At 43.5% G+C, this 24687-nt stretch overlaps 3 protein-coding genes across 6 annotated transcripts; 1 reads left to right on the top strand and 2 right to left on the bottom strand.

The window, feature by feature from the left end:
- Positions 1-2753: 2753 nt before the first annotated feature.
- lysmd1 (LysM, putative peptidoglycan-binding, domain containing 1) lies at positions 2754-5310 on the bottom strand. Its single transcript, XM_020498065.2, has 3 exons — positions 4892-5310; positions 4382-4698; positions 2754-3317 (listed from the first exon to the last, which is right to left on the bottom strand). Exons 1-3 carry the CDS (start codon positions 5072-5074, stop codon positions 3131-3133), a joined length of 687 nt encoding a protein of 228 aa, XP_020353654.1. The 5' UTR covers positions 5075-5310; the 3' UTR covers positions 2754-3130.
- On the top strand, positions 4871-8806 carry scnm1 (sodium channel modifier 1). 3 transcript variants are annotated; one of them, XM_020498064.2, is made up of 8 exons: positions 4871-5091; positions 5696-5766; positions 5890-5978; positions 6078-6172; positions 6297-6397; positions 6493-6644; positions 6746-6878; positions 7082-8806. In XM_020498064.2, the coding sequence occupies exons 2-8, from the start codon at positions 5753-5755 to the stop codon at positions 7203-7205; spliced, it is 708 nt and encodes a 235-aa protein (XP_020353653.1). In that variant the 5' UTR covers positions 4871-5091; positions 5696-5752; the 3' UTR covers positions 7206-8806. The 3 variants fall into 3 exon arrangements, with proteins under 3 accessions (XP_020353653.1, XP_020353652.1, XP_031642654.1); XM_020498063.2 differs by lacking the exon at positions 4871-5091 and adding an exon at positions 5159-5496; XM_031786794.1 differs by lacking the exon at positions 4871-5091 and adding an exon at positions 5494-5600.
- Positions 8782-23096, bottom strand: LOC109902013 (tropomodulin-4). 2 transcript variants are annotated; one of them, XM_020498062.2, is made up of 10 exons: positions 22791-23096; positions 14650-14831; positions 13979-14135; positions 13271-13393; positions 10629-10721; positions 10388-10518; positions 10128-10235; positions 9858-10001; positions 9471-9615; positions 8782-9199 (listed from the first exon to the last, which is right to left on the bottom strand). In XM_020498062.2, the coding sequence occupies exons 2-10, from the start codon at positions 14755-14757 to the stop codon at positions 9177-9179; spliced, it is 1032 nt and encodes a 343-aa protein (XP_020353651.1). In that variant the 5' UTR covers positions 14758-14831; positions 22791-23096; the 3' UTR covers positions 8782-9176. The 2 variants fall into 2 exon arrangements, with proteins under 2 accessions (XP_020353651.1, XP_031642652.1); XM_031786792.1 differs by lacking the exon at positions 22791-23096 and adding an exon at positions 22252-22270.
- Positions 23097-24687: the final 1591 nt, after the last annotated feature.

Below are 24687 nucleotides of genomic sequence, written 5' to 3'. Positions count from 1 at the left end.
AAGAGAAACTGATTACTTGTTAGATCTTACTGCATGGTCGGAACTAGAAGCACAAGCATGTTGCTACACTCGCATTAACATCTGCTAACCATGTGTATGTGACAAATAACATTTGATTTGTATTGATTTGTTATCACGAAAGTGTCAACAGCAAAGCACCATCACACCACCTCCTCTATGCTTCACGGCGGGAACCACATATGCAGGGATCATCCGTTCACATACTCTGCATCTCACAAAGACATGAGGGTAGGAAAAAATCTCAAATTTGGACTCATCAGACCAAAGGACAGATTTCCACCGGTCTATGTCCATTGACTGGCTCAAAACGCATTAAGAAGGAAAGAAATACCACAAATGAACTTTTAACGAGGCACACCTGTTAATTGAAATGCATTCCAGGTGACTACCTCATGAAGCTGGTTGAGAGAATGCCAAGTGTGCAACGCTATCATAAAGTGTAAGGGTGGATACTTTGAAGAATATCAAATATATTTAGATTTGTTTAACACTTTTTTGGTTACTACATGATTCCATGTGTTATTTCATAGTTTTTATGTCTTCACTATTATTCTATAATATAGAAAATAGTAAAAAAACAGAAAAGAAAAAAAACATGGAATGAGTAGGTGTGTCCAACGTTTGACTGGTACAGTAGGTAGTGTGCAAAATGGAAATACCTGGGTAAAAAAGGGACAAACTGGTGAATCAACGGTAAAATCACATATCAAAAAGAGTAACCAGGCCAGATGCTTCTGAAATAACTAAAGGCAACATAAACTATATCTTGTACTTCTAAACTACACGTCTATATTTACTTAAACAGCAGAAAAGCAACAAATAGCAAGGAGATCCAACAAGTTTCACACTTTAATTGAGTATGGCTAATTCAGTGTTAACAATACAATACATACAACCTTACCACTGCCTACAACCTAGTGCCAAGATTAGAAAAAGAAAGTGCAATGCTCAGTATTCTTCTAAAAATAAATATGTACACCATTGCGTAATTGTAACAAACACCCAATGAAGACTAGGCTATACCAACTCACATTTGTTTCAATAATAAATATATTTTTTAGAGTCAACTTCTATTGTTCTCCAAGACTTGCATATTTTTCACATTTCTGACATTGCATAAGACACTACGAGGTAGCATAACTCACATGATCTAGCGCCTGTGGCCAAACATAACTTGGAGAGTTACAAGATCACACTAACATACAAACACAACTCCAAAGTGCCACATTCTGACTCTCGTCTTGTGTAGTAAACGGACAACCAGACAGTGCTGTTCTGGACATGGCTAATATATAATACGTAATCAATGTACTACATCTTGAAATAACTTGGAAATAGTTCAATTGTTTAATAAGAAGTCTTCTAAAACTTTTGACCGGTAGTGTATAAGAACACCTACTCATTCAAGGATTTTTCTTTACTTTTACTATTTTCTACATTGTAGTGAAGACATCAAAACTATGAAATAACATATAATTTAGTAATCAAAAAAATGGTTAAAGAAATCAAAATATATTTTATATTTGAGATTCTTCAAATAGCCACCCTTTGCCTTGATGACAGCTTTGCACACTCTTGGCATTCTCTTAACCAGCGTCAGGAGGTAGTCACCTAGAATGCATTTCAATTAACAGGTGTGCCTTCTTAAAAGTTAATTTGTGGAATTTCTTTCCTTCTTAATGCGTTTGAGCCAATCAGTTGTGTTGTGACAAGGTAGGGGTGGTATACAGAAGATAGCCCTATTTGGTAAAATACCAAGTCTATATTATGGCAAGAACAGTTCAAATAGCAAAGAGAAACGACAGTCCATCATCACTGTAAGACATGAAGGTCAGTCAATACGGAACATTTCAAGAACTTTGAAAGTTACTTCAAGTGCAGTCGCAAAAACCATAAAGCGCTATGATGAACCTGGTTCTCATGAGGACCGTCACAGGAATGGAAGACCCAGAGTTACCTCTGCTGCAGAGGACAAGTTCAGTTGAGTAACCAGCCTCAGAAATTGCAGTCCAAATAAATGCTTCAGAGTTCAAGTAACAGACACATCTCAACATCAACTGTTCAGAGGAGACTGGGTGAATCAGACCTTCATGGCTGAATTGCTACATAGAAACCACTACTAAAGTACACAAATAAGAAGAAGAGATTTTCTGGGGCCAAGAAATACGGGCAATGGACATTAGACCGGTAGAAATCTGTCCTTTGGTCTGGAGTCCAAATTGGAGATTTTTGGTTCCAACCGCCGTGTCTTTGTGAGACGAGGTGTGGGTGAACGGATGATCTCTGCTTGTGCAATTCCCACCGTAAAGCATGGAGGAGGTGTTATGGTGCTTTGCTGGTGGTACTGTGATTTATTTAGACTTCAAGGCACCCTTAACCAGCTTGGCTACCACAGCATTCTGCAGCGATATTCCATCCCATCTGGTTTGGGCTAAGTGGGACTATCATTTGTTTTTCAACAGAACAATGACCCAACACACCACCAGGCTGAGTAAGGGCTATTTTACCAAGAAGTGATGGAGTGCAGATGACCTGGCCTTCACAATGCCCCGACATCAACCAAATTGAGATGGTTTGGGATGAGTCGGAATGCAGAGTGAAGGAAAAGCAGCAAACAAGTGCTCAGCGTATATGGGAACTCCTTCAAGATTGTTGGAAAAGCATTCCTCATGAAGCTGGTTGAGAGAATGCCAAGAGTGTGCAGAGCTGTCATCAAGGCAAAGGGTGGCTACTTTGAAGAACCTAAAATATATCATATATTTTGATTTGTTTACTACATGATTCCATATGTTTTATTTCATAATTTTGATGTCTTCACTACAAATGGAGAAAATAGTAAAAATAAAGAAAACCATTGAATGAGTAGGTGTTCTAAAACGTTTGACCAGTAGTGTATTGTCAAAATGAAACTCATCCTCCCAGCAAAACAATTATATCAACAGTGCTAACAACCAACTTTCAAGTACCAAGTCCATAGAGCAGCAGGTTACTCGTTAGTGAAAATAAGAACTCTCCTAAATCTGTATTGCCAGATTAGCTTGGCGGCCAATCCCTTTGATTTATGCATTAGTACATGTGTCCCATGATCTGCCTGACAGAGGCAATGAAATCACAACTCAAAGATCTCATCCTCTCTTTCTCTCAGTTTCTTGGTGCATTTGGTGATGGTGAGGGGCAATGCACCAAGTATGGCTTGCTGATGCATTCTGGGAGAGGTGACGACCGTGGCACTGTTTGACCTTGTAAATCGACGGTCTGTTGTCTTGCTGGTGGTACAAGCTTCCAAAGATGTCAATCTGTGATGGAAAACCCCAACAGGTGAAATAGACAGAAGCTTGACAAAATCATTATATGAAGAGCTAAGCACATAATAGTGTTTCCCAAACTATGGGGTGGCGAGAAAAACGTAAATACATTTGTTTTAACTTGCTGTTGCTGCTAGATGCAGTTCCTTCCTACAAATATGTCTCCATCTTTTGAACCGTTTAAGCTTCAAAATGATATGACCCCATCGCTCAAATATAAGACTTTGTTTGCCTCTACAATGACCACAAATGAATCATTAAGAGTGGACAAGACAAGGAACTAAATCAGACTTTTTTTTCACAGAAGATCATACAAAAATATTTCCTGATCATCTTCTGAACTTCCCAATACCTTTCTGTTGCATGTCACTTCAAAGCATACTTCCTTCAGATTGAAATACTGTCAGACTGATTTGCAATAGACTGTCTTAGCCCCAATTAAAAAATGGAAACATTTGGCCGTTGATTACATACATTTTTTTACATGGTGGGGTGGCACATTTTTTTTATATATCATAATGGGGTCACGGGACAAAAAAGTTTGGGAACCCCTGATAACATGCTATTGATGTCATGACATCGTCACATTGACACCCTACATGTTTAAATGGATATTAGCATTTCATCAAAGTTAAAGCTGCAAACGTTTTGGGCGACTGACCAAATTCAAATAGAAATGTGTTATAGATCTGTCATTCTCATTGAAAGCAAATCTAAGAAGCTGTGATTCTGTTGTTTGTGAACTGTTTCTATGCTTCCTTTTCTTAAATTTAGTTTTTGCATATTTTCTCTTTCGATTTTGTACACCATATTCAAACAGCTAAATACAATATTTTTTGTCATGGAAAAGGCATTTCACAGCGGTTAAGATGGTACAATATTCTCCACAATATATTTGCTTGTTTTGTTACAAACTGAAATTAGGAAAACTATTGGATTTTGGTGGAGCGATTTCTGCATAGTGCATCTTTAAGAACTTTCGTAAACTCTCAGACTGACCACTAGTTTATGACAGGACAGAATAGTACGATATGAAGTTATCTGGGTGAATTTACCGTTTTTCTCCCTCTTGGCATCTTTTCACAGCTTGCTTGGACTGGCTGATCATACGATCCATCCTTTTTAAGAAATTCATTGGAGAAAGTTCTGATATGCCTTCTTGTGTCTTTTCAGAGTTGTTCACTGGCTTCCCATTTTTAGTAGAGCCTTCTTTACTTGTACTGTCCTGTACCTGGCCTGAGTCCTCCTCAGTCACATCTACCCCACTATTAGCATCACTGTTGTAGTCTGACAGCACAGGGATAGAAAGAGACTTCTTAAGGAATATCGAGTCATTCGTGTACAGTCTATTTGCTCTTTTGATTTGTTCCATCTGTTAAAAAGAGAAAATTGCAGAATATGTGAGTTTATGAAGGTAAACAAAGTTATCACCATAGCAAAAGCCTACAAATTGCCAATTGCCAATTTGCAATAAAAACTCCTCACTGACAAACTGTCTACTAAGGAAACATTAAAAATAGTCAAACAATTAGGAAGAATGTCAATGCCATTGTCTAGCTACTCACAGATACTCCATATTTCAACGCGAGTCCTTGCAGCGTCTCTCCTGGTTGAACTAGGTGTTCAATTCGTCTTTGTCGTACCGGAGAAAGGTTGGATTGTACAAGACTGCCGTATGACCTCGTGCGGTTAACGGGGACTAGACCGTCTCCACTGGTTGAAAGAGGAGCCCGTTCCCCGTGGAACATGGTGGAGCTTGTAACTGGTAAGCTAACTAGCAGTAGTTTGCCAGCTAGCTAAATCGCCTACCATGCGAGTATACAACTAGAAAACCCGTATAATCGTTATTGTAGGGAGGTGCTAGCTAATAACCGTGTTAAAGTGCATGTAGCTAGTTTACCTTATCCCTTCGACTAGTTAGCTTCTCAACAAAAACTTACCATAAAGATTTATTCAGGCAGCTGTCAGTTTCCATGGCTGCCGTGGTATGACCAACTCCCATAATTCCTCACTGAAAGCAGGAAGTAGCTAAATTACAAACGGTTTTGAAGATGTTTGGAGTAGCTAGTTATTAGCAAATAAAGACCTTCAACTACCAAATATATTTAGCTAAACCTAAATGTCGTTTAAAAGAGATGGCAGTGATCAGAGTCAATTGAATATCCTCAAGGTAAGCCATCTTACTAGTTGTTGCTTACATAAATCAGTTTGGACGCATGGAGCAGCTTGTGACCATACATAACTGATTCAAACGTTACTTTAGCTAGCTATATGGTAAAGTTTGTCATTTGCACTGTTTCATATTAGCTAACTAAGTATTTATCTAGTTAGATAACGTAGCTAGCTAACGTTAATTATTTATTTCCCAGAAACGGCGTGTTGCAGATCTCCTGTCCAATTTCATTCCAGAGGATGAAGCAGCCTTGATGAAAAATGGAAGGTGAAGCACCGGCATCATTGCTATCAACTGGAATCAATCCTTACCCAGATCTTAGTGTTGTTTTTATTTGGCAGAGCAAGCACTTATCATGAGCATCTGTATTTTTTCCTAATTCCCTTTCAGATACACCTGCCTTGTGTGTTCATACCGTCCTGTTTTTGATACAGTTGACATGCTGACAGTACACAGAAAGGGGAAAAGACATCTCGAAGGTGGTACATATGAATGATCAATTGTTTTCCCAAGCAGGAAGCTATATCAAAACCATCTGTGAAAGCTGAATGTACCAACACTAATCCTTTCTTTGCCAGGGATGAAGTGGTTTTATGGAAAGAAAACTCAACTGAAAAATGAGATATCTAAACGAAAACATGAAAACTATGTTCAAGCTGAAGATAGCCAACAGGTAAAGCTATATAACTAGCTCGGTTACTCAGTGAAATATTTTGTCTTTGTAAACCTGAGGCTTTAGACTAGTGTAAACTGGAGTGTTGACTATGCGTCATGTTGTTTTTTTGTTTTCCCCATAGGAACCCTCTAGTTCTGCCCCCCTGTTGACACAGACACGTAAACTCACCCACCACGCCTTATTGAAGACTGTGCCATACAACAGTTGTCACAAAAAGACAAGGTACTCTATGCTGAAAGTGATATGTTATTGTGGAGTAGTACCCTACACATTATTACAATCACATGTTCATAGACCCCTTTGAAATGTATTTCCAGTACAAAGTCTGAAAAAGGATCAACTAGTTCCATTCCAGCCTGTGACATCAGCCCCTCCAGCACAAGACTATCATCACCACATCAAACGTCAGTGGAGACGATAAGAGATACAGACATCATGTCCTTACCCAGTTCCAACAGTAATACAGCAGGTAAAGTCTAGATTTATTGTTAATAATGTTATCCTATTACAAATCTATAATGATTGTTCTCCCCTCTAACCCTTTTGTTCAATGCCGTTCATCCTCACTAGTCAATCAGGGATCGTGTCCAATCGGGAGAAATAATGAAGTGTGTAAGGAGTCTCAGCCAACAGCGACCCAGGAGTCGGAACCTATGACAGCTCAAAGGAGGAGAGAGATGGAGCATTACCTTAAATTGAAAAGGTACTGTGTACCTAGAAAGTCTTGACTCATTCAGCTTCACCACTGATCAGCATTTGTCATTTCATTCAAATTTCTCACTGGCTTCATGCATATTTTAAGTGTCGTTTTTTCAAATGTGAAGGCTGCAGTTATGTAAGTTCACCACCAGAGGTCAGTATGCCATCTTAACTTTTCTACCACCTCTCTTTCACTTTCTGCCTCAGTGCGGGATGGCTGCAAGACAGGAGTGGCCAGTGGGTAAAGGATGATAATGTGGAGTTTGATTCGGATGAAGAGGAACCCTCATTGCTCCCATCCTCTCCCCCCACTGACGCAACAGAGGGCTGACCAGATGAGCAGCAGTGACCAGATCAACACCACCACCTTCCCACAATCCCTAACCCTTTCCTCAAACCCTGCCTCTGACACAAAGGTCCCGTTTGGACATACATCTGTTGACTCAACAGTTATGAAGCGCACTCTGTTGCGGTAATGACAACACTATAAGAGCAATACTAGATCATCTTGAACTGCCTCCATGCTTCCTTTGTTCCTTTGAACTGCCTCCATGCTTCCCTATCTCAGGGAAGATGCATTGGTGCTTGAGACAATGCTTTGATTGATTCTCAGCACGCTTTGTGTTATTCTGTTTGCCCATTTTATTTAGATCCAACACCTCCCCTGTTAAGGCTATGCTTCTGTGAGTTTACCATAAATCAACAGCATATAGGACAATATTACTGCTAATCTTGGTAGTGGAGCCACCGGTTAACATTCTTCAGAAGGTTCTCCTTTGTGACTCACCCCTAGACCACTCTATATATTGGATAACCTAGAGAAAGGGACTTAACGTGGGTTAGTTTTAAATGATGACGTTAAAGTGTGTCAAAAACGGAGTACCTGGTCATTATTTTTGAGCTCAGTGCGTGACTTCCACAAGACGTTTGGAGTGTTTGTTGACAGTTTTGACCTCTTGTGTCGATGCAGTCTTATGTGTCATCAAGACTGATGTTATGGAGTTAAATTGTCAATGCAATAAGTCATGTTGATTCTATCATGTTACTTGTACTTTTAGATGACTAAACAAAACAGTTGTCCTCCATTGCTAACTAGCCACAATGTTCAATGTCTGTTTGAATAACCCAGATACAAGGGAGTCAAATAAAGCACTACTTAACTTAGAACTGTATACCAGGTCAGTCGCTAAATGCTTTGCTTGGTACCCTACTTAACTATAAATACACATGCACTTTACTGTGGCTGAATGATCAAAGGGGAATAAATAACCCCAGGAATAGCATCTGGTATGGCAATACTGACCTTAAATCATTACAAGCCTGATCCCTGTGCCAAATGTCACTCTTTATGGATGTAGCCGTACCACTGCAATCAAGGTTTCAAAACCCATCTCCCAATTTATTCAAAACCTGCTAGGTGACATTTCTTTACAAGAAATTATAAATGTTGCTTAAATTAAGCATGATAATCAAAACACATTTCTTAATACAGGTATACAATGAATGTGTACATGGAGAAGGGAGCCACTCCAATGCTATGAAAATCCTAAGAGGTTAGCAGCTGTTTGGTGAAGGCTCACGAGTCTCCTTGGGTGCATATGGGTGCCCCCTCCCCTTCAGACCCTTTTAAAAGTTGGTATATTCTGGGAAGGGTAACTCAAGCCCAGAGGACTAGGTTACATTCCCAATGGGGGGAGTAAAAATAGGTCAGGAGGTTTGGGGATCCGGCAGGCTCAATGAGGTATTGAATTGTTCCGATTCTCAAGATCTCGGAGCACACGGTATACTCTTGTATCTGCTTGTACCTCGTGTCAGCTCTGAATTTTGAACCATGGAAATTATGACTGTTGAATATTATGTATGTTTACATGAGGTGATGAAATGGCAAAAATATCACATTCAGCCCATTAAAACAATTATTTAAACATTTTATTTAAAGTATTTACAGAATTTCCTTTCCTAGATATAGCACCACCACCATGTAGGAGTTCAGTCATTTTCTGAGTGTGTTTTCATGGCACAGTCTAGAAGCATAAACGACACTTTACAACACTTTTTTACAATGCTTTTATGATGAATTCAATGGTCTACAAAAAGCTGTTTGTGGTTAATGAAATGGAAAGCTTGGACACAGACATAGAAATGAACACCCGGCCTTGTGAGGAGCACAGAGGGTTTGTTGCGCCCCATTGACAAAGCTAGCGCAAAGCTGTCAATGGCAGTTGTTTGAGTTGTTAGGTCCAAGGGGCTGAATTGACAGGCTAGCGTCTTGTGAGCGCAATCTCGTTGCTCCACTCTCATCTCATCTTACTCTCTGTTGACGAACTGGATAGAGAAAGAAAAGGAACAATATGAGTCAGCCAGAGTACATTATCAATGGTCATCCGAAAGCTGAAACACCTCAGTAACAGGTTAGAACACCTAGGACAACTAAACATTATGTCAGAATTATAGCCACTTTCTGAGGGTATTATGACAGCCTCGTCACAAAAACCCTAACAGGAAGAATGTCAAGCACTTTAAAATTGACCATGTTAAACGAAGCACAACTGAAATACAATAATTGACAGTACGCATGCATTCTCAAGACACTCACTCATGTCATTGTTCTTGGTGATGGCGATGGCTGCTCTAGCCCGAGGCCCCTGCTGGGTGAAGTGGTAGCCGATCTTTACGATGCTGGAGTTGTTCTCCAACATGGTGGCAATCTCCATCTCACAGGAGTCCCCCAGTTTCTGTCTCTAGGAGTGGGGTGGGTTAAAGGATGAAAAGGACTTCAATAACCCCATAACCACACACAATCACAGCATTGTCTTGTTATAAGTTTATCATAGTTTTTTCTCTACAGAGTCTTTTAATGTCTCTTGAGAAACTCAGGGAATTTGTTTTATATTCAGTTGTTTATACAGCATACATAAATTTGAATAGTGCTACATACTGTATGTATTCATACTACAGCATACTTTCTGTATGGGTGTCTGACCTGGTTGTCAATCTTGATCTCTGTCAGTGTGTTGTTGTTGGCCATGGCCTTGACGATGGCATTCATGCCCTCGCAGGTGATGAAGTTAGACTCGATGTTAAGACTCTGCAGAGTGGTGTTCTCCTGGAGCATCTCAGCAACAGCCTGATTCACACACAGACACACTTATGTTACTAGAGTCACATTCATTAGTAACAGGGGAAAAATTACAATAAGGATGTGAAAATGAAGATTCTTTGTTGCTAGTCTGGGGGAGAAAGATGTACTCACATAGGCCACGGGGTCGTTGCTACGGGTAGCGGCAATGCTCAGATACTCCACGTGGGTGTTGCCCTTCATCGCCTCAAAGATCTCTTTCAGAGTTGGGATGGGAATGTCCTACAGGACAGACAGATGTCAATCACTTTATGCTGATGCAGTACGCCATAACACACAAGGCTACACGCTACCATCAAGTGATCTCATCCTTCATTGTCGAATTGGTCACGGTGTACGTTCAGACCATAGGATCTAAAGCCCACTGGCTTCACCTTGATGTTGTTGAGGTTGACATCAAACAGGCTGCTGTCGTTTTTCTGGATCTGCTGAAGGGTCTCCTCCACGTTTGTGGGGTTGGGGGGCTCGTCTGGGAAGATCTTGAATGCATCTGGTTTTACTACACCTAAAAGCACAGGAGTATCACAGGTTAGTGTAAGACTTTCCTAAACATGTAATATACTGAATACTGTAGTAGGTATGTTCTGCTCTGCTGGTCAACCTCTTCATACGTACTGTTGATGCCCTCTGTGTTGGCGATGGTACCAGTGGTGCCCAAGGCGTCGTAGTACTGCTTGTTGCTCATCAGTGTGTACATTCCCAGAATAGCTGCAAAGAAATGGGACGGATTTATATATCTGTAACTCTCATTCACCATCCAGTAATATTTCCTCAGTTCAACATAATTAATGGTAGCTGTCAGCTGAGACCTTTAGCATGTTATTGCCCCAGTAAGTAATCACAAGGCCTTCATTATAACTAAACTGAGAGTGTATGTGACTGCAATTATTTATGAGGGCATTGTTTTGACAGGCAGGTCTCCCAATCTCAATTATACTCTACATATCTTCATGTAGAGAGGTGTATCTATTTCAACAACTGAATTGTACATTTACAGTATACACCCAACACTGTGCAGTACATTGTATCATGAGGTACAGTATTTACCATGTTATGCACGTGCCTACTCTGTGTGTCTGCTTGACCAGATAAGGACATTGTAGCCTTTCCTCAGTTCTCACAGAGAGAGCTGCAGTCACTGTCTCTAATCTCAGTGCCTCCAGGCCCTAAGGACGTTATGAAACCAAACAATGCGAGCCATGAAGACACACCAAGCCCAATGTTATTCTAACTGAAAATGGGCCAACACATAATGAATGGTTATTTGGCCCCTAATTTAGATGCATACATAGACATAGAGGCCATTGTATTGTTCAGTTTGACACTACGCCCTGGGGACAAGTACTTTAAATTCCAAATATGCGGGTGAGTTAGCTCAGCTAAGCACTGCTAATTTTACAAGATGGGACGTAGAACAATGGTCTCCTAAAAATATTGGACTGGAGCTCCTGTCGCTTTGCTCAAATCCCCAGTAGAGGGCAGCACTTTGAATATCTCTCTCACAGTCTCATTAAAGACGGCCCCTCGCCACCAAACTGTGTCACACACCAACTGCTGTGACAGCAATCCCCCACCACCCACGGGCTCCGACCTGGGGCAGGCTGGGAATTATGGGAGGGAAGGCCTTGTGAGGAGACAGGGATCCAAAGACAGCTGGTCTGGTGCAAACGTGCCAATGTCACCATGCTTGACTCTACAGTAGCTTTACAGTACATCCCAGCCTCTCAATAATAACAACAATTCCCCAAATACCATCAGTATTATTAAGAGTGAATAAAAAGCCTAAATTAAATCTCATCTGACTGAGTCCCTCTCCCTCCCTTGCTGCTGGTGGAGCCGGCCAGGCAGCTATGCTATTGTGGACTCAGATCGAGCCCCAAACAAAAGAGTGACAGAGGCTAACGAAAGTTTAATCCTCATCTGGACTCCCTCCAGGGTCAAAACTGTGTTCTCAATGAGGGGGTTAATGACAGGCTAATCTATGTGGACACACAGTTCCACTCCCCACTTTCCTTACGCCTATGCTCTGTGGCTGTGGCTCTGCTGTGAAAGGAAAAGCAGTTAGGAGGCCTTCCTCTCGGACTGAGGCTCCCCTGCACCGTGGGTGGATACGGATGGGGGATTTAACTATTGTGATAAACAGTGTTTGTTCTGGGCCATATTCTGATATGTGAATAAGGGTGTTATGGTCTCACATGGTTGTGTAGCTCAAAAGAGGTCGAGGTGTGAATTCTCATCGAATTAGATATCATTGGGAAACAAAAAATGTACTGTGTGTTTTTTGGGTGAAAATCACCTATATCAAATTGAACCATAAATAACTTTGTTGTTTTGAAACAATGTCAGAGAGCACATTTTGCAGATGCAGTAAATTATGAAGTCCTTGTTAGGCATTGATATGAAGTAAGCACAGTGTGAGTGTAAAAACAACCAACAAATCGGGTTGGCACTGTAAATGATGACCGCATATGAGACCAAAATATCTGTACAAGCATTTAACATCTCCATTGGAAAAAATGTAAACATGTTGATTCAATTAATTACGTTTAAAACAAGATTGCCTCTTGTTTGGTGTGAATTGATATAGTACCTTTACCCAACAGACAAGTCTTTGACTCCCTCCCCATCCCTCTTTCCATTCCTCCCTTCTTTTGGTGGCTCTTGACCAGCTTATTTTTGTGTTGCTGCTGAGCGCAGGGAATTGGAGCCCCCCCATGCCATGTCCCACATCCCATGTCTCTGCATGTCTGTATGTGTGGGATTGGGTCTGTGAAGCACTGGAACAATAATATTATGGACCAATGAGCAATGGAATAATATGGGCCTATGACAAAATAATAAAGTAGGCCAGGGTCACTGTAAACAATTGGGTAACATTACACAGGGCCGGCCCCAGGCATAAGATTTTGAAAAAGGTCAAGTTTTTGCTGTGAGCCAATGGGTTAACCAAGGATAACCATGGGCTGTTTTCTCGCAAAGCGGGCGGGGCCACAATGTTCTATTTAATACCAGCTGGGAGTATTGGGCAACATCACATTGAAACAATGTAAGGACAGAGAGGGATAGGGCGGCAGGTAGCCTAGCGGTTGGGCCTGGTAACCGAAAGGTCGCTGGTTTGAGTCCCCGAACCAACTAGATGGAAAATCTTTTGATGTACCCTTGAGCAAGGAACTTAACCCTAATTGCTCCTGTAAGTCGCTCTGGATAAGAGCGTCTGCTAAATGACAAAAATGTAAAAAAAATGGATAGGTTGTCACCTGCAATGTCACACATCTCAGCGTCTGTGGCATTCTTCAGAGCCTCCTCCAGCTCAGGCTCCAGGGTGATCTGCTCATGGTCGGGGATCTTTCCATGGCCCTCCTTAGGAACAAACGCTCTCCCTGGAGAGGGATAGAGAAAGAGCGAGAGAGAGCGAGAGAGAGAGAAGAAGGAGAGAAGTAGAGAGAAAGACACATACAGAGGGACTGTCAGGGAAACTAGTATCCAAGGGGTCATGAGCAGACTGTAAACAAACAGTACCTATAGCACCAGGGGAAAACCTTTGTTCTCTCAGTATGTATCTTGTATCATATAACTTTCTATTGAGATTCTAAAGAATGACATGATTGTAATATTCCCCTTACATTGGATTTGTTTTTGTTTTAGTAAAACAATGATTTGGATTGTTTCTGAAAACACTAAGAAAGCCCTGGTTTATATGGGCTTTGTGAATAAACTCCAATAAACTACATTTTCTATTGTATAATTGTATGCATCTCATTTCCATATCAATGTTACACAAACCACTAAAATTACACTTTTAAGTCATCACTTATCATTACTTATTTATAAAGTTAAAAACATTGGATTGTTTTTCAGTTTAAAGCAGTGGTTCTGAAACTGTGGGTCAGGACCCAAAAGCCACTACACCCCCGGTGTAGTGTGGAGTAGTGGAGTCAATAGTGTTGTTCAGTCGTATAGTGTACCTTTCTTCTCGCCAGTAAAAGGCACTAGGTCGTCCCTGTCCTCGTGCTCCAGAGCTGTTTTCTCTAAGTGATCCAGCAGAGCGTCACGGTCAAACGCCCCCGTTGGGTTCTTCTTGGTCTGGTCACGCTGGCGGTACCCGGCTGGCAGGATGGCATTCTGGGACAGAAACAGTAGGGGTCAGAGGGCATGTGGACATTGTACAAAGACTTCTGAATCCTCTGAGGTTCTAGTAGCTGGTTGTGTGAGACTGTGGTTTTTGAGATGTTGGAAAATGGATTTATATGATTTGTAACTACAGTATAAAGCTGTGTAATCACCAGGAAATTCCTAAGTAAGTCTTACAATGTCCGAGGTCAAGGTAACATGGGGATTATGTTATTGGCAGTGCCTCAGTTGTGTTGGTGTTCTGGGTGTATCAGTGAATCTGTTGTGTAAGGTACGCCAGGATTGTGGGCTCGGTTCGCAGGGCCACTCACACGTAAAATGTATGCATATATGAATGTAAGTCGCGTTTGGATAGAAAGTGTCTGCTAAATGGCACATTATTATTATTATTATTATTATTATACTATGAGCCTTGTGGATACCTCAGTCTTTGAGTCCCTGGAGTTATCCTTTCTACAATTAACTCCCTTATTTGCCACAAGGGGCCCTCTGGGGCCCTCAGTACCTCGGGGTCCATCTCCAGCAGCTCACACTCCAGCGTCTCTATCTCCTCAGGGCTCATCCCTTTGAGGATGGCATCCTCGTCGATGTCCCGGGGGTCGCTTTTTGACATATCTGCAGGCTGGCTGGGCTCCTAGCTAGAGTCACAAACACACCACACACCCCTGGGGTAGAGCAGGGCACTTTCTGTCGGGAGAAGCAAGAGAAAGGAGAGGATGCACTTGTGAGACAGGGATACAGATTGGACAGATCTTGACAGATATGACCTCTCAGATAATAATAGTGAAGGATACTATGTGTTGGTGTCCTATTAGGACTAGCCAGTGTGACAGAACCTGGGTAGCTAGGCCTTAAGCACACAAACTATTTTAATTTACTGTGTCTCATGAGCAACTTATGTGTCACGACTTCTGCCGAAGTCGATGCCTCTCCTTGTTTGGGCAGCTTTCGGCGGTCGGCGTAGCCGGTTTTCTACCCATCATCGATCTACTTTTCATTTTCCATTTGTTTTGTCTTCTCTTCCCACACACCTGGTTTCAATTCCATAATTCCATGTTGTGTATTTAACCCTCTGTTCCCCCCATGTCCTTGTCCGGAACTGTTTATGGTGCTTATGCACGTATTCTGGTGTGTGACTGGTTTTGTTACGAATTGTTTGTTTGTTCTAGTTTATGGTGGTTTTTATTATTAAACGGCTCTGTTGGAACACAGTTTTTGCTCTCCTGCGCCTGACTTCTCTGCCGCCAGTACGCACCCTTTACAGAATTCCAGACCAACTATATGGAATCAGCAGGAGCAGGTACCCCGGGTATAGGGGTGGAGGAGTGCGTCCGGGAGCATGCTGCAATGCTCCACCATCTTGGCACCGCCATGGACTGTGTTGTCTAGACAATGGACCGCTGGGAGAGACAGGGAGTTCTATCAGCGCCTCCACCAGCACAACCGGGGTCTCCATTACGCACCCCTCCTTCTCCTGGTCCCAGTGGGATTCGTCTCTCCCATCCCCAGGAATACGATGGGACGGCTGCGAACTGCCAGGGGTTCCTGTTGCAGCTAGACCTATACTTGACAACTGTCCACCCAGCTCCTTCGGGCAGTGAGAGGGTGTCCGCCCTCGTCTCGTGCCTCACCGGGAAAGCCCTGGAGTGGGCCAACGCCGTGTGGAGAGAGGGAGATGCGGTTTTGGACCAGTTTGAGGAGTTCACCCGGTCTTCGACCACCCACCCGAGGGTAGAGCGGCAGGTGAGCGCCTCTTCCATCTGAGGCAGGGGATGAGGAGAGCCCAGGAGTTTGCCCTGGAGTTTCGGACCCTGGCTGCCAGCGCGGGATGGAACAACAGGGCCCTGATCGACCATTATCGCTGCAGTCTGCGCCAGGATGTCCGTCAGGAGTTGGCCTGCAGAGACATCACCCTCACATTCGACCAGCTGGTGGACTTGTCCATCCGGCTGTATAACCTGCTGGCTACCCGCAAACATTCAGATTGTGGTCTGTTGGTTCCATTCCACCCCCTCTCCAATACCCATGGAGCTGGGAGGGGCGGTGTGCAGGGAGACCAGAGGGGGTTCCATCTGTGGCCGCAGTGGTCACACTGCCGGTCAGTGCCGGGTTGGTTCCTCTGGGTAGTGAGGCAGCAGGCAGGGCGCTCTGGCGTCACCCCAGGTGAGCCGGCACCATTCTCATCCAGAGCCCTCTGTTGCACATATGTTTTTGTATGTCACTTTTCCTGAGTTTTCCCCACATTCCCAGCATAAGGCGCTCGTCGATTCAGGCACGGCTGGGAATTATATAGATAGATCGTTCGCTCATAGTTTAGGGATCCCCATTGTTCCCGTGGCTGTGCCCTTCCCCGTTCATGCCTTAGATAGTCGACCATTAGGGTCAGGGTTGATTAGGGAGGCCACCGCTCCTCTGGGCATGGTGATGCAGGGGGGTCACAAGGAGACAATTAGTCTCTTCCTTATGGACTCTCCTGCGTTTCCCCTGGTGCTAGGCCTACCCTGGTTAGCTTGTCATGACCCCACTGTTTCTTGTCAACAGAGGGCTCTCACGGGGTGGTTGCGAGAGTGCTTGGGGAGGTGTTTAGGGGTTTCTGTTGGTGCCACTATGGTGGAAAGTCCAGACCAGGTCTCCACGGTGCGCATTCCCCCTGAATATGCCGATTTGGCTCTCGCCTTCTCCAAAAAGAAGGTGACTCAATTACCACCCCATCGACGGGGCGATTGTGCGATAAATCTTCTGGTAGATGCTGCACTTCCCAGGAGTCACGTGTATCCCCTCTAACAGGCGGAGATGAAGGTTATGGAAACTCATAGCCACAGCGATTGAGTCAATGCACTGAGCGAGCTTCTTCACCAAACTAGATCTCAAGAGCGCTTACAACCTGGTGCGTATCCGGGAGGGAGACGAGTGGAAGACAGCTTTCAGTACCACCTCAGGGCACTATGAGTACCTCGTCATACCGTACGGGTTGATGAATGCGCCATCAGTCTTCCAAGCCTTTGTAAATGAGATTTTCAGGGACCTGCACGGGCAGGGTGTAGTGGTGTATATTGATGTAATTCTGATATACTCCGCTACACGCGCCAAGCATGTGTCCCTGGTGCGCAGGGTGCTTGGTCGCCTGTTGGAGCATGACCTGTACGTCAAGGCTGAGAAATGCCTGTTCTTCCAGCAGTCTGTCTCCTTCATAGGGTACTGCATTTCCACTTGATCAGGTAGCGGCTCCCATTACCTCACTGCTGAAGGGGGGCCGGTACATTTGCAGTGGTCGGCTGAGGCGGACAGAGACAGAACCCTCGCCAGGGGAGGTGGGCCATGTTTTTCACCCGTTTTGTGTTCACCCTTTCCTACAGACCAGGCTCCCAGAACGTGAAGGCAGACACATTGTCCTGGCGGTATGACACAGAGGAGCGGCCCATGGATCCCACTCCCATACTCCCCGCCTCCTGCCTGATGGCGCCGGTAGTGTGGGAGCTGGACGCGGACATTGAGCTGGCGTTACGTGCAGAGCCCGCTCCCGTCCCGCTGGGCATCTGTACGTCCCGTCTGCTGTTCGTAACTGGTTGGGCCCACACGTCACCCTCCTCTGGTCATCCTGGGATCGGTCAGATAGTGCGCTGTTTGAGCGGGAGGTACTGGTGGCCTACCTTGGCTAAGGACGGGAGGGATTATGTTTCCTCCTGCTTGGTGTGCGCCCAGTGTAAGGCTCCTAGGCACCTGCCCAGAGATAAGCTACACCCCTTACCCGTTCCACAACAGCCATGGTCACACCTGTTGATCGATTTCCTGACTGATCTTCCCCCATCACAGGGAAACACTACGATCCTGGTTGTTGTGGATTGTTTCTCTAAGTCCTGCCATCTCCTTCCTCTGCCCGGTCTCCCTACGGCCCTACAGTCTGTGGAAGCCTTGTTTACGGCACTATGGGATGCCTGAGGATATCGGGGTCCAGTTCACTTCGAGGGTCTGGAGGGCGTTCATGGAATGTCTGGGGGTCTCGATCAGCCTTAGCTAGGGGTATACTGTCGATGAGTCTCCTTGTTCGGGTGGCATTCAGCGGTCAGCGTCGCAGGTCTTCTAGCCATCATCGATCTACTTTTCATTTTCCATTTGTTTTGTCTTGTCTTCCCACACACCTGGTTTCAATCCCATTACATATTGTGTATTTAACCCTCTGTTCCCCCCATGTCCTTGCCCGGAATTGTTTATTGTAAGTGCTTGTGCACGTATGCTGGTGTGTGACGGGTTTTGTTACCCATTGTTTGTTTGTTCTATTTTACGGTGGTTTTTCTTATTAAACTGCTCCGTTGGAACACAGTTTTTGCTCGCCTGCGCCTGACTTCTCTGCCGCCAGTATGCACCCTTTATATTATGATCTCCATTGAGTATTGTTGCCAGTCCGCAGCTTTGCCTCTGACGGTATGATGGTAATAATAACTGTATTTCCAGTGATAAACACACATTTCCCTGGAGAACCCTGCTGTCCACATGAATGCACAGATAAGCACTGCCATAACACACAAACACTGCAACATTTTAACTGAGCACTCCTTTTTTCTCCGGAAACTGAACTGAAATGAACACACTCCTATAGAACTGAAGCTATGGATTCGAAAGGGAGAGGGAGAGAGCGAGGGACAAGGAAAGAAAACATGAAAGCGAGGGAGAGAGAGTGCAGGTTCTTTGCTATTCTTAGTTCCAATGTGGTGAGCTAGGGGTATAGAGTTACAGAGGCGAGGATAGCGGAGCAGAGGGATGCGTTCCCTTATTTATCACTGGCTGACACCCGCTAGCGGCCCCACCCGTATTCCCTCTACACCCACCGGTGGACAAGCCCAGATAGAGACACAACACAGATTTGAGGTCAGTTTCAAGCGAGAGATGAGCTCAACCATGAAAGAAACACAAAGCCTTGGCACTCAGTGGAGGAAATACCACAACAATATCATACTGTATATAACTCTGGCGAAACAGGTGACTCATAGGTATGAGTAATGCACCTATCAAGTGTGGGGTCAAATCCATCTACATTTTCAATTTTAAATCTGCATTCCATTTCATATGGCTCTTTTTAGGAAATGCTTTCAGAATTGACCCTAATTGTTGACCCTGACCACTTATATAGTAAATCAAACACAAAAGTTGACCTTTATGTGAAGACCGTACATCTACCATTGCAACCGTAACAGTTCTATGAGAGCTATTCAAGGATTACTGAGAAGCCCAAGTCAGTGTTTGGCAATCTAACACCCCAAGTCAATAACAGAAAACCAAATGCATCCATCAATAGGAAATCAATGTCCAGGGTGTTGAACACGTCCATTAGCAGCTGATTGTTGTGGTGTCTAACCTTGTTCCTTTCTGCAGTGGTGTGCTTTGTAGCCCTTGATCAAGTTACAATGTCAAATGTTATTAGAGTGGCCACACACATCTTGTGACTTCTTGCAAACAAACACCTACACACCTTGTGACTAACGAATAGACTGCTTTCACAGAATGCTGACAATACACTTTGACAGAACATCTAAAATTGGTAAGTCTTCTGAGACACACTGTGATTGTGTGTGTGTGTGTGTGTGTGTGTGTGTGTGTGTGTGTGTGTGTGTGTGTGTGTGTGTGTGTGTGTGTGTGTGTGTGTGTGTGTGTGTGTGTGTGTGTGTGTGTGTGTGTGTGTGTGTGTGTGTGTGTGCGTGCGTGCGTGCGTGTTGCCAAGTCGTAATTAGTGAGCTATCTTAGAAATACAGTAAAACATACTCTTACCACAGAAATACTGTAAAGTGTGTGTATAATAACTTCAAGTGTGGCATGTGTCCATGTATGTTTGTGTTCAGTGGAGGGGACACCTCATCAGCACAGTGCAGCTCTAATACGAACACTGGATCAAACAGCTGAGTGTGGAAAAAGATGGAGGTAATTATGGAGCAAACAACTGTATGTACCTTTTAGTTCAAGTGTTTCCCTGATTAAGGCGTAGTGCAAGAAGCATTGGTTTTTAGTTTGTTCTCTTGCACATTGCAGGAACAACTTGGACTTGACTGGATGCAAAAGCAGTACAGCTTTCTCCTTTTCTAATTTGTATGGACAGATGAGGACAAACATACTCCTGAATGTAGCTCAATGAAGTTGTAACACAATAGGGCAACATCCAAAAATGAATCTCTTGATTCAACTGCACCAAAACCCTTGAGCCCATGAGGTTTATTTGAATAAATAGGCTGCATATACTATCGCTCTGAGTTTTACAACACCCTGGCCTCAGTATACAACACTACCAAGTGCAGAGGTTTTACTGTGTATGAATGAGACTATACCAATTCAGCACAACAAGTGTTCAATCAGAAACCTTTAAAAGACTTCTGACAAATGTGCTTGATAAGTGTTCAAGAGGCAGAATGCCATGTTTTGATTCATTGTGTCATTTTAATGCACTTTTAACCAATCAGAATTCATGATTTAATGAGCATATTTAATATTCTGGGAGACGTCATACTGGAAAGTAGTGCGCACACACCTGTCCATAGTATTCCCATTGGGTTTATATGGGAACCAACCTAGTATCTGAGTGGAACAGTGTCACCTGTCAAAGCCAGATGGATCAGGACATTTCTTTCCATCCGGAATCCCAACCATTCCCTCCACCTGGGTTATGCCTGGCTAAGAGATTCTCTTGTGAAAGATAGTTATTTCATCACTACCCACTACTAAACAACATACCACTTCAAGCAGCTTTATCTGAGTTGTGTCCGCTAACCATCTGAGGAGTTGGTTAGTAAAATTCCAGCGACCTGTGCCGCTCGGTGGACCTCTTGTTTAGCCAATCAAAACTTCAGGAAACTGACACCTGGCTGCACAGATAGCCACACAGAGCACACCTGTTGAGAGGAGTGGGGACCACCAAACTGATGCATCCCCCTATATTCATCATGGCTTTAAGTTCATTTCCCATCAACTGCATGGCATGGTGGCCATGATGTCACATGCTGTTGTGTTGGAGAGGCTCTGCTTTTTCCACTGGTGGCATCTGGTTCTGACAACTCTCACTCTCACTTTGTAATCTCGGCTACTCTGTGCAGGTCCACTAAAAGCTTGTGGAGCCGTGGGACCAAATTAAGGGTCCACAATCTGTATGGTGATGTCCCATTCCAAGTTCATGATCCCACAAAGTCCAAGTCTCTGAGAGGTACAAAGTTCCAACAACTCATACAAAACAACTGTCTTGTTGTACAGTCCAAAATGACTGTACGTACAGACAAGCCACATGACTTGGGTGAAACTGGAATGATCATTAGAGAGAGGGCCCAAAGTGTCAAAGCAGTGAGTCCCCTCCGGTTGACACATTAGAAGATTTCACACTAGTTGCGGGTTGACTCCTCCAGGTCTTACTGCACAAGTGTAAAATTCCAAATCAACCACAACTTAATTTTAGCTTCACAGGTCAGCTACTTCCAACGGTGTAAATCTTCCCCGGCTTGTGTTGCGGCCTTCACCCCACACTGGAGTTCCACTTGACTAAAAGCAACATGACTGAGAATATCTTCTACTGTCCAACATGGAAGGGTTGTTGTTCAATTGAATTGTGGGGGGAAAAAGAGGCAAAGTTACCTGAAAAATGTTAATGCTCATATTTTTATTTTGCTGAAGAAACTGGTATTTGCCATTCGCCATAAATACATGTTTTGATGACAACACACCAATATGGAAGTTTTCATAGCCTGAAAGCAATGAAATTGTTTTTCAAGTACAAACAACTGTTCAGAAAATAGTAAGAACTATTGAATAGGTGGGAATTTATCTTTACAGCAATACAAGGACATTGTAATTCAGTTCCAATGCGTCTCTAAGCTGCCGTAAGTCCACATCGTTAGCCACGGTGAAGACACATTTTTTGCCTGTTTTAAAGACTTTAACACAAATCAGCCACAACTGGCCCCAGAGACGACTTCATCCAGCCAAAACAGCTATTCAAACGCCATGTGTTGCAGTGAAGTTAGCTGGGAGTGGGGGTGGGGGTGAGGGACTCCCCTTTAAATCTACCATCCCCTGAGACAACACCACAAAAGTGTATAGTGATAGACAGCTATGAGATGACTTAACCACAGCATACCAGCAAAAGATCTTCAATTGAGTGACAATACTTTAGCTTAGGGTTTCACTGGACTCCCATAGAAGAAACAGGGAAAAGTCTCTGCATACTTCCAGTCAGATGAAAATGTATTTCATTTTGGCTGAGCGTTGGTCAGTCGACCTTCATCAGAGCACTGGACTCCCATAGGAAATACCCAACTGTCAACTGTCAAAGTCATGGACAAAATAATCCAAGGCAATTAGAAGACCAACACACCAACACTCCTACAGTCAAAGTTAAGTATTCAAGCAATACCAACATAAACCCAATGTGGGATGAAATGAACCTGCTATAAAGTTGTTCAATTCTAATGTTGTCAAACTATATTCACATACTCGTCTCCCTAACTTTTCTGTCCCTGACAGTCTCTCACACACAGACACATGCACATTGGGTAAAGCTTAGCCCCAAGCAGACACATAGAGAGAGAAAGAGAGGGAGAGAGAGAGATTAAAGAAAGGGCCACCCTCATGCCAACGGTATCCCCACAGTTGAGAGAGAAGCAGCCTCCCACCTACCTTCACAGAGTTGCAGTGCTGGAGCCCTCTACAAGGCAAAGCCTGCTGTTGGAACCCGAGAATGGTGTTTCTCTTTTTTCTATCCCCTCCCACCGGTTTTCTTTTTTCTATACCCCCCTCCCCTCCACTCCCTTCTCCTATCTCCCCCTCCTCTCCCCTCCTCTCCCCTCCTCTCCCCTCCTCTCCCTTCTCCCCCTCCCCTCTCCTCTCTCGCTGTACAGCCTTCTATGCTGAGACAGGGATACTGGCAGCACTTTGAGAGGTCAGCATTTTATTACTCTGGCTTTGCAAGAGTGACTGTGAATCACTGAGCAGAGTGAGAGAGGAAGAGGAAGAGGAAGAGAGGGAGGAAGAGAGGGAGGAAGAGAGGGAGGGAGTTGAGCGATGCCAATGTGCTAATCAGTGCCTCAATTAATAGAGGGGTGTGTAGTGTAGTAGGTAACAGGGACATCTACTGGTGCTTTCTGAATCTCTGACAAAAGTTGTAACTACAGCTTATCAAGTTAAGACAGTATACAGTGGTACTCTGTGGTATTCATAATTCCTATCGTACCTTTACTCAACATCTCCATCCCAGACTCCACTTTAATAATACCGCTAGGCTAGGCTAGGCTAGGCTAGGTTACTGCATTTAGAGACAACATGTGATTTGAGTATGAGAGGGGCCTCCTTGTCCAATAGGGTCATCAGATGAATCCATGTTACTGACCAATACTGGGGTGGCCTAAACTGTGAACTTCCAGTGACCTGAAACAAACAGAACATGACATGGAGGAGAGTTCCAAGGGGTTGGCTACCTAAGCGTTAGTGAACAGGAGGGTTAATGCAAGCTTCACAAAGTAGCTCTAGGGGTCAGTGTTATGGTCAGTTGATATTTTTAGGAAGAGATTAAGGGACAGGATAAGGATTTTAGATCTGGGTTCTAATAACTGTCACTACAGTCTTTATCTCTTCCCTTATGTAGATATATTCCTTGCCATCCTTTCAAGTTCTTTGATTCGTTCTCTTTGTCGATGCATGTTTTCTTTACTGTGAAGAACTGTAGGCTAAGCACCAATAACTGTACTGGGCCTATCTGTAAGATGTAATTGTGCCTCTATAAGCTATATTCAGTTGTTTCTGTAGTCTTGCTTGCCAGATACATGGTGCTCCTTTACAGCAGGTTTAATATCCGGTGCAAGGGCCAGTTTAACAAATGACCACATGGTGGCAGCACATACTCAAAGTTGAATGTGTCCTAATTATTCGTGAGTTATAAGAGTTAATATGATGCTTCCGGTAGTTTCTGGTATTTGAGGGTTGTTTCTGATAGTATGATGTTTTCAGGTTGTATTGGGTTGCTAGGAGCCCAACCCAGTTAAGAAAACAACAACATATATGGCATGCTTGACATATTTGTATTGTACGTGTGTATCCTACAGCACACATATGAAAGGGAAAATGTTACCAGACTGCATTCTTCTGTTCCTTATGATTAGTTCTCATAGTTCTCTGCCCTTTTGAGTGAACAATAGATACAGTATGAAAAAGGTTGGTTTACTGTTGAATTAAATCAATCATAAATGTAGGGAAACTGCCTGTTCCAAGGTGAGGTGCCATGTCTTCAAGGTTGTTTTCCCAAGCATTTTCTTTGTTGACTTATAGCAGTTTAATCAAGCAACCTGTTACCAAGATATGTGTCTCATCACAGTATTGGTCGGATGTTGTTTGACTTTAAGGTTGTGTTTTTCGTCCCTCTTTGGTTTCATTTTGACATTTTGATTTATTTATCACATACTGTTTTGATAATTCAAAGTAAAACTCAACTAAACCTCATGATGTGTTTTGTTTTTGTCTGTTATATGTGTAACCCCCCCCCCCCTAACCAGAGAGAGAGACACCCACCCAGCTCCCTGGG

The sequence above is a fragment of the Oncorhynchus kisutch genome, linkage group LG13 (genome assembly GCF_002021735.2).
Source record: "Oncorhynchus kisutch isolate 150728-3 linkage group LG13, Okis_V2, whole genome shotgun sequence".
Lineage (NCBI taxonomy): Eukaryota > Metazoa > Chordata > Actinopteri > Salmoniformes > Salmonidae > Oncorhynchus > Oncorhynchus kisutch.
This window is presented reverse-complemented; position numbering and strand designations above follow the sequence as displayed.

Excerpts from the sequence above, each read along its gene's own strand:
- lysmd1 (XM_020498065.2), bottom strand. The coding sequence starts at position 5,074 with ATGTTCCACGGGGAACGGGCTCCTCTTTCAACCAGTGGAGACGGTCTA. Across the intron at positions 4,699-4,891 it reads CGTTGAAATATGGAGTATCT|ATGGAACAAATCAAAAGAGC; the intron begins GTGAGTAGCTAG and ends TCTTTTTAACAG. Across the intron at positions 3,318-4,381 it reads TGCCAAGAGGGAGAAAAACG|ATTGACATCTTTGGAAGCTT; the intron begins GTAAATTCACCC and ends TTTCCATCACAG.
- LOC109902013 (XM_020498062.2), bottom strand. The coding sequence starts at position 14,757 with ATGTCAAAAAGCGACCCCCGGGACATCGACGAGGATGCCATCCTCAAA. Across the intron at positions 9,616-9,857 it reads AGATCAAGATTGACAACCAG|AGACAGAAACTGGGGGACTC; the intron begins GTCAGACACCCA and ends CCCCACTCCTAG. Across the intron at positions 9,200-9,470 it reads CACCAAGAACAATGACATGA|TTCGTCAACAGAGAGTAAGA; the intron begins GTGAGTGTCTTG and ends TTCTCTATCCAG.
- scnm1 (XM_020498063.2), top strand. The coding sequence starts at position 5,446 with ATGTCGTTTAAAAGAGATGGCAGTGATCAGAGTCAATTGAATATCCTC. Across the intron at positions 6,173-6,296 it reads AAGCTGAAGATAGCCAACAG|GAACCCTCTAGTTCTGCCCC; the intron begins GTAAAGCTATAT and ends TTTTCCCCATAG. Across the intron at positions 6,879-7,081 it reads CATTACCTTAAATTGAAAAG|TGCGGGATGGCTGCAAGACA; the intron begins GTACTGTGTACC and ends TTTCTGCCTCAG.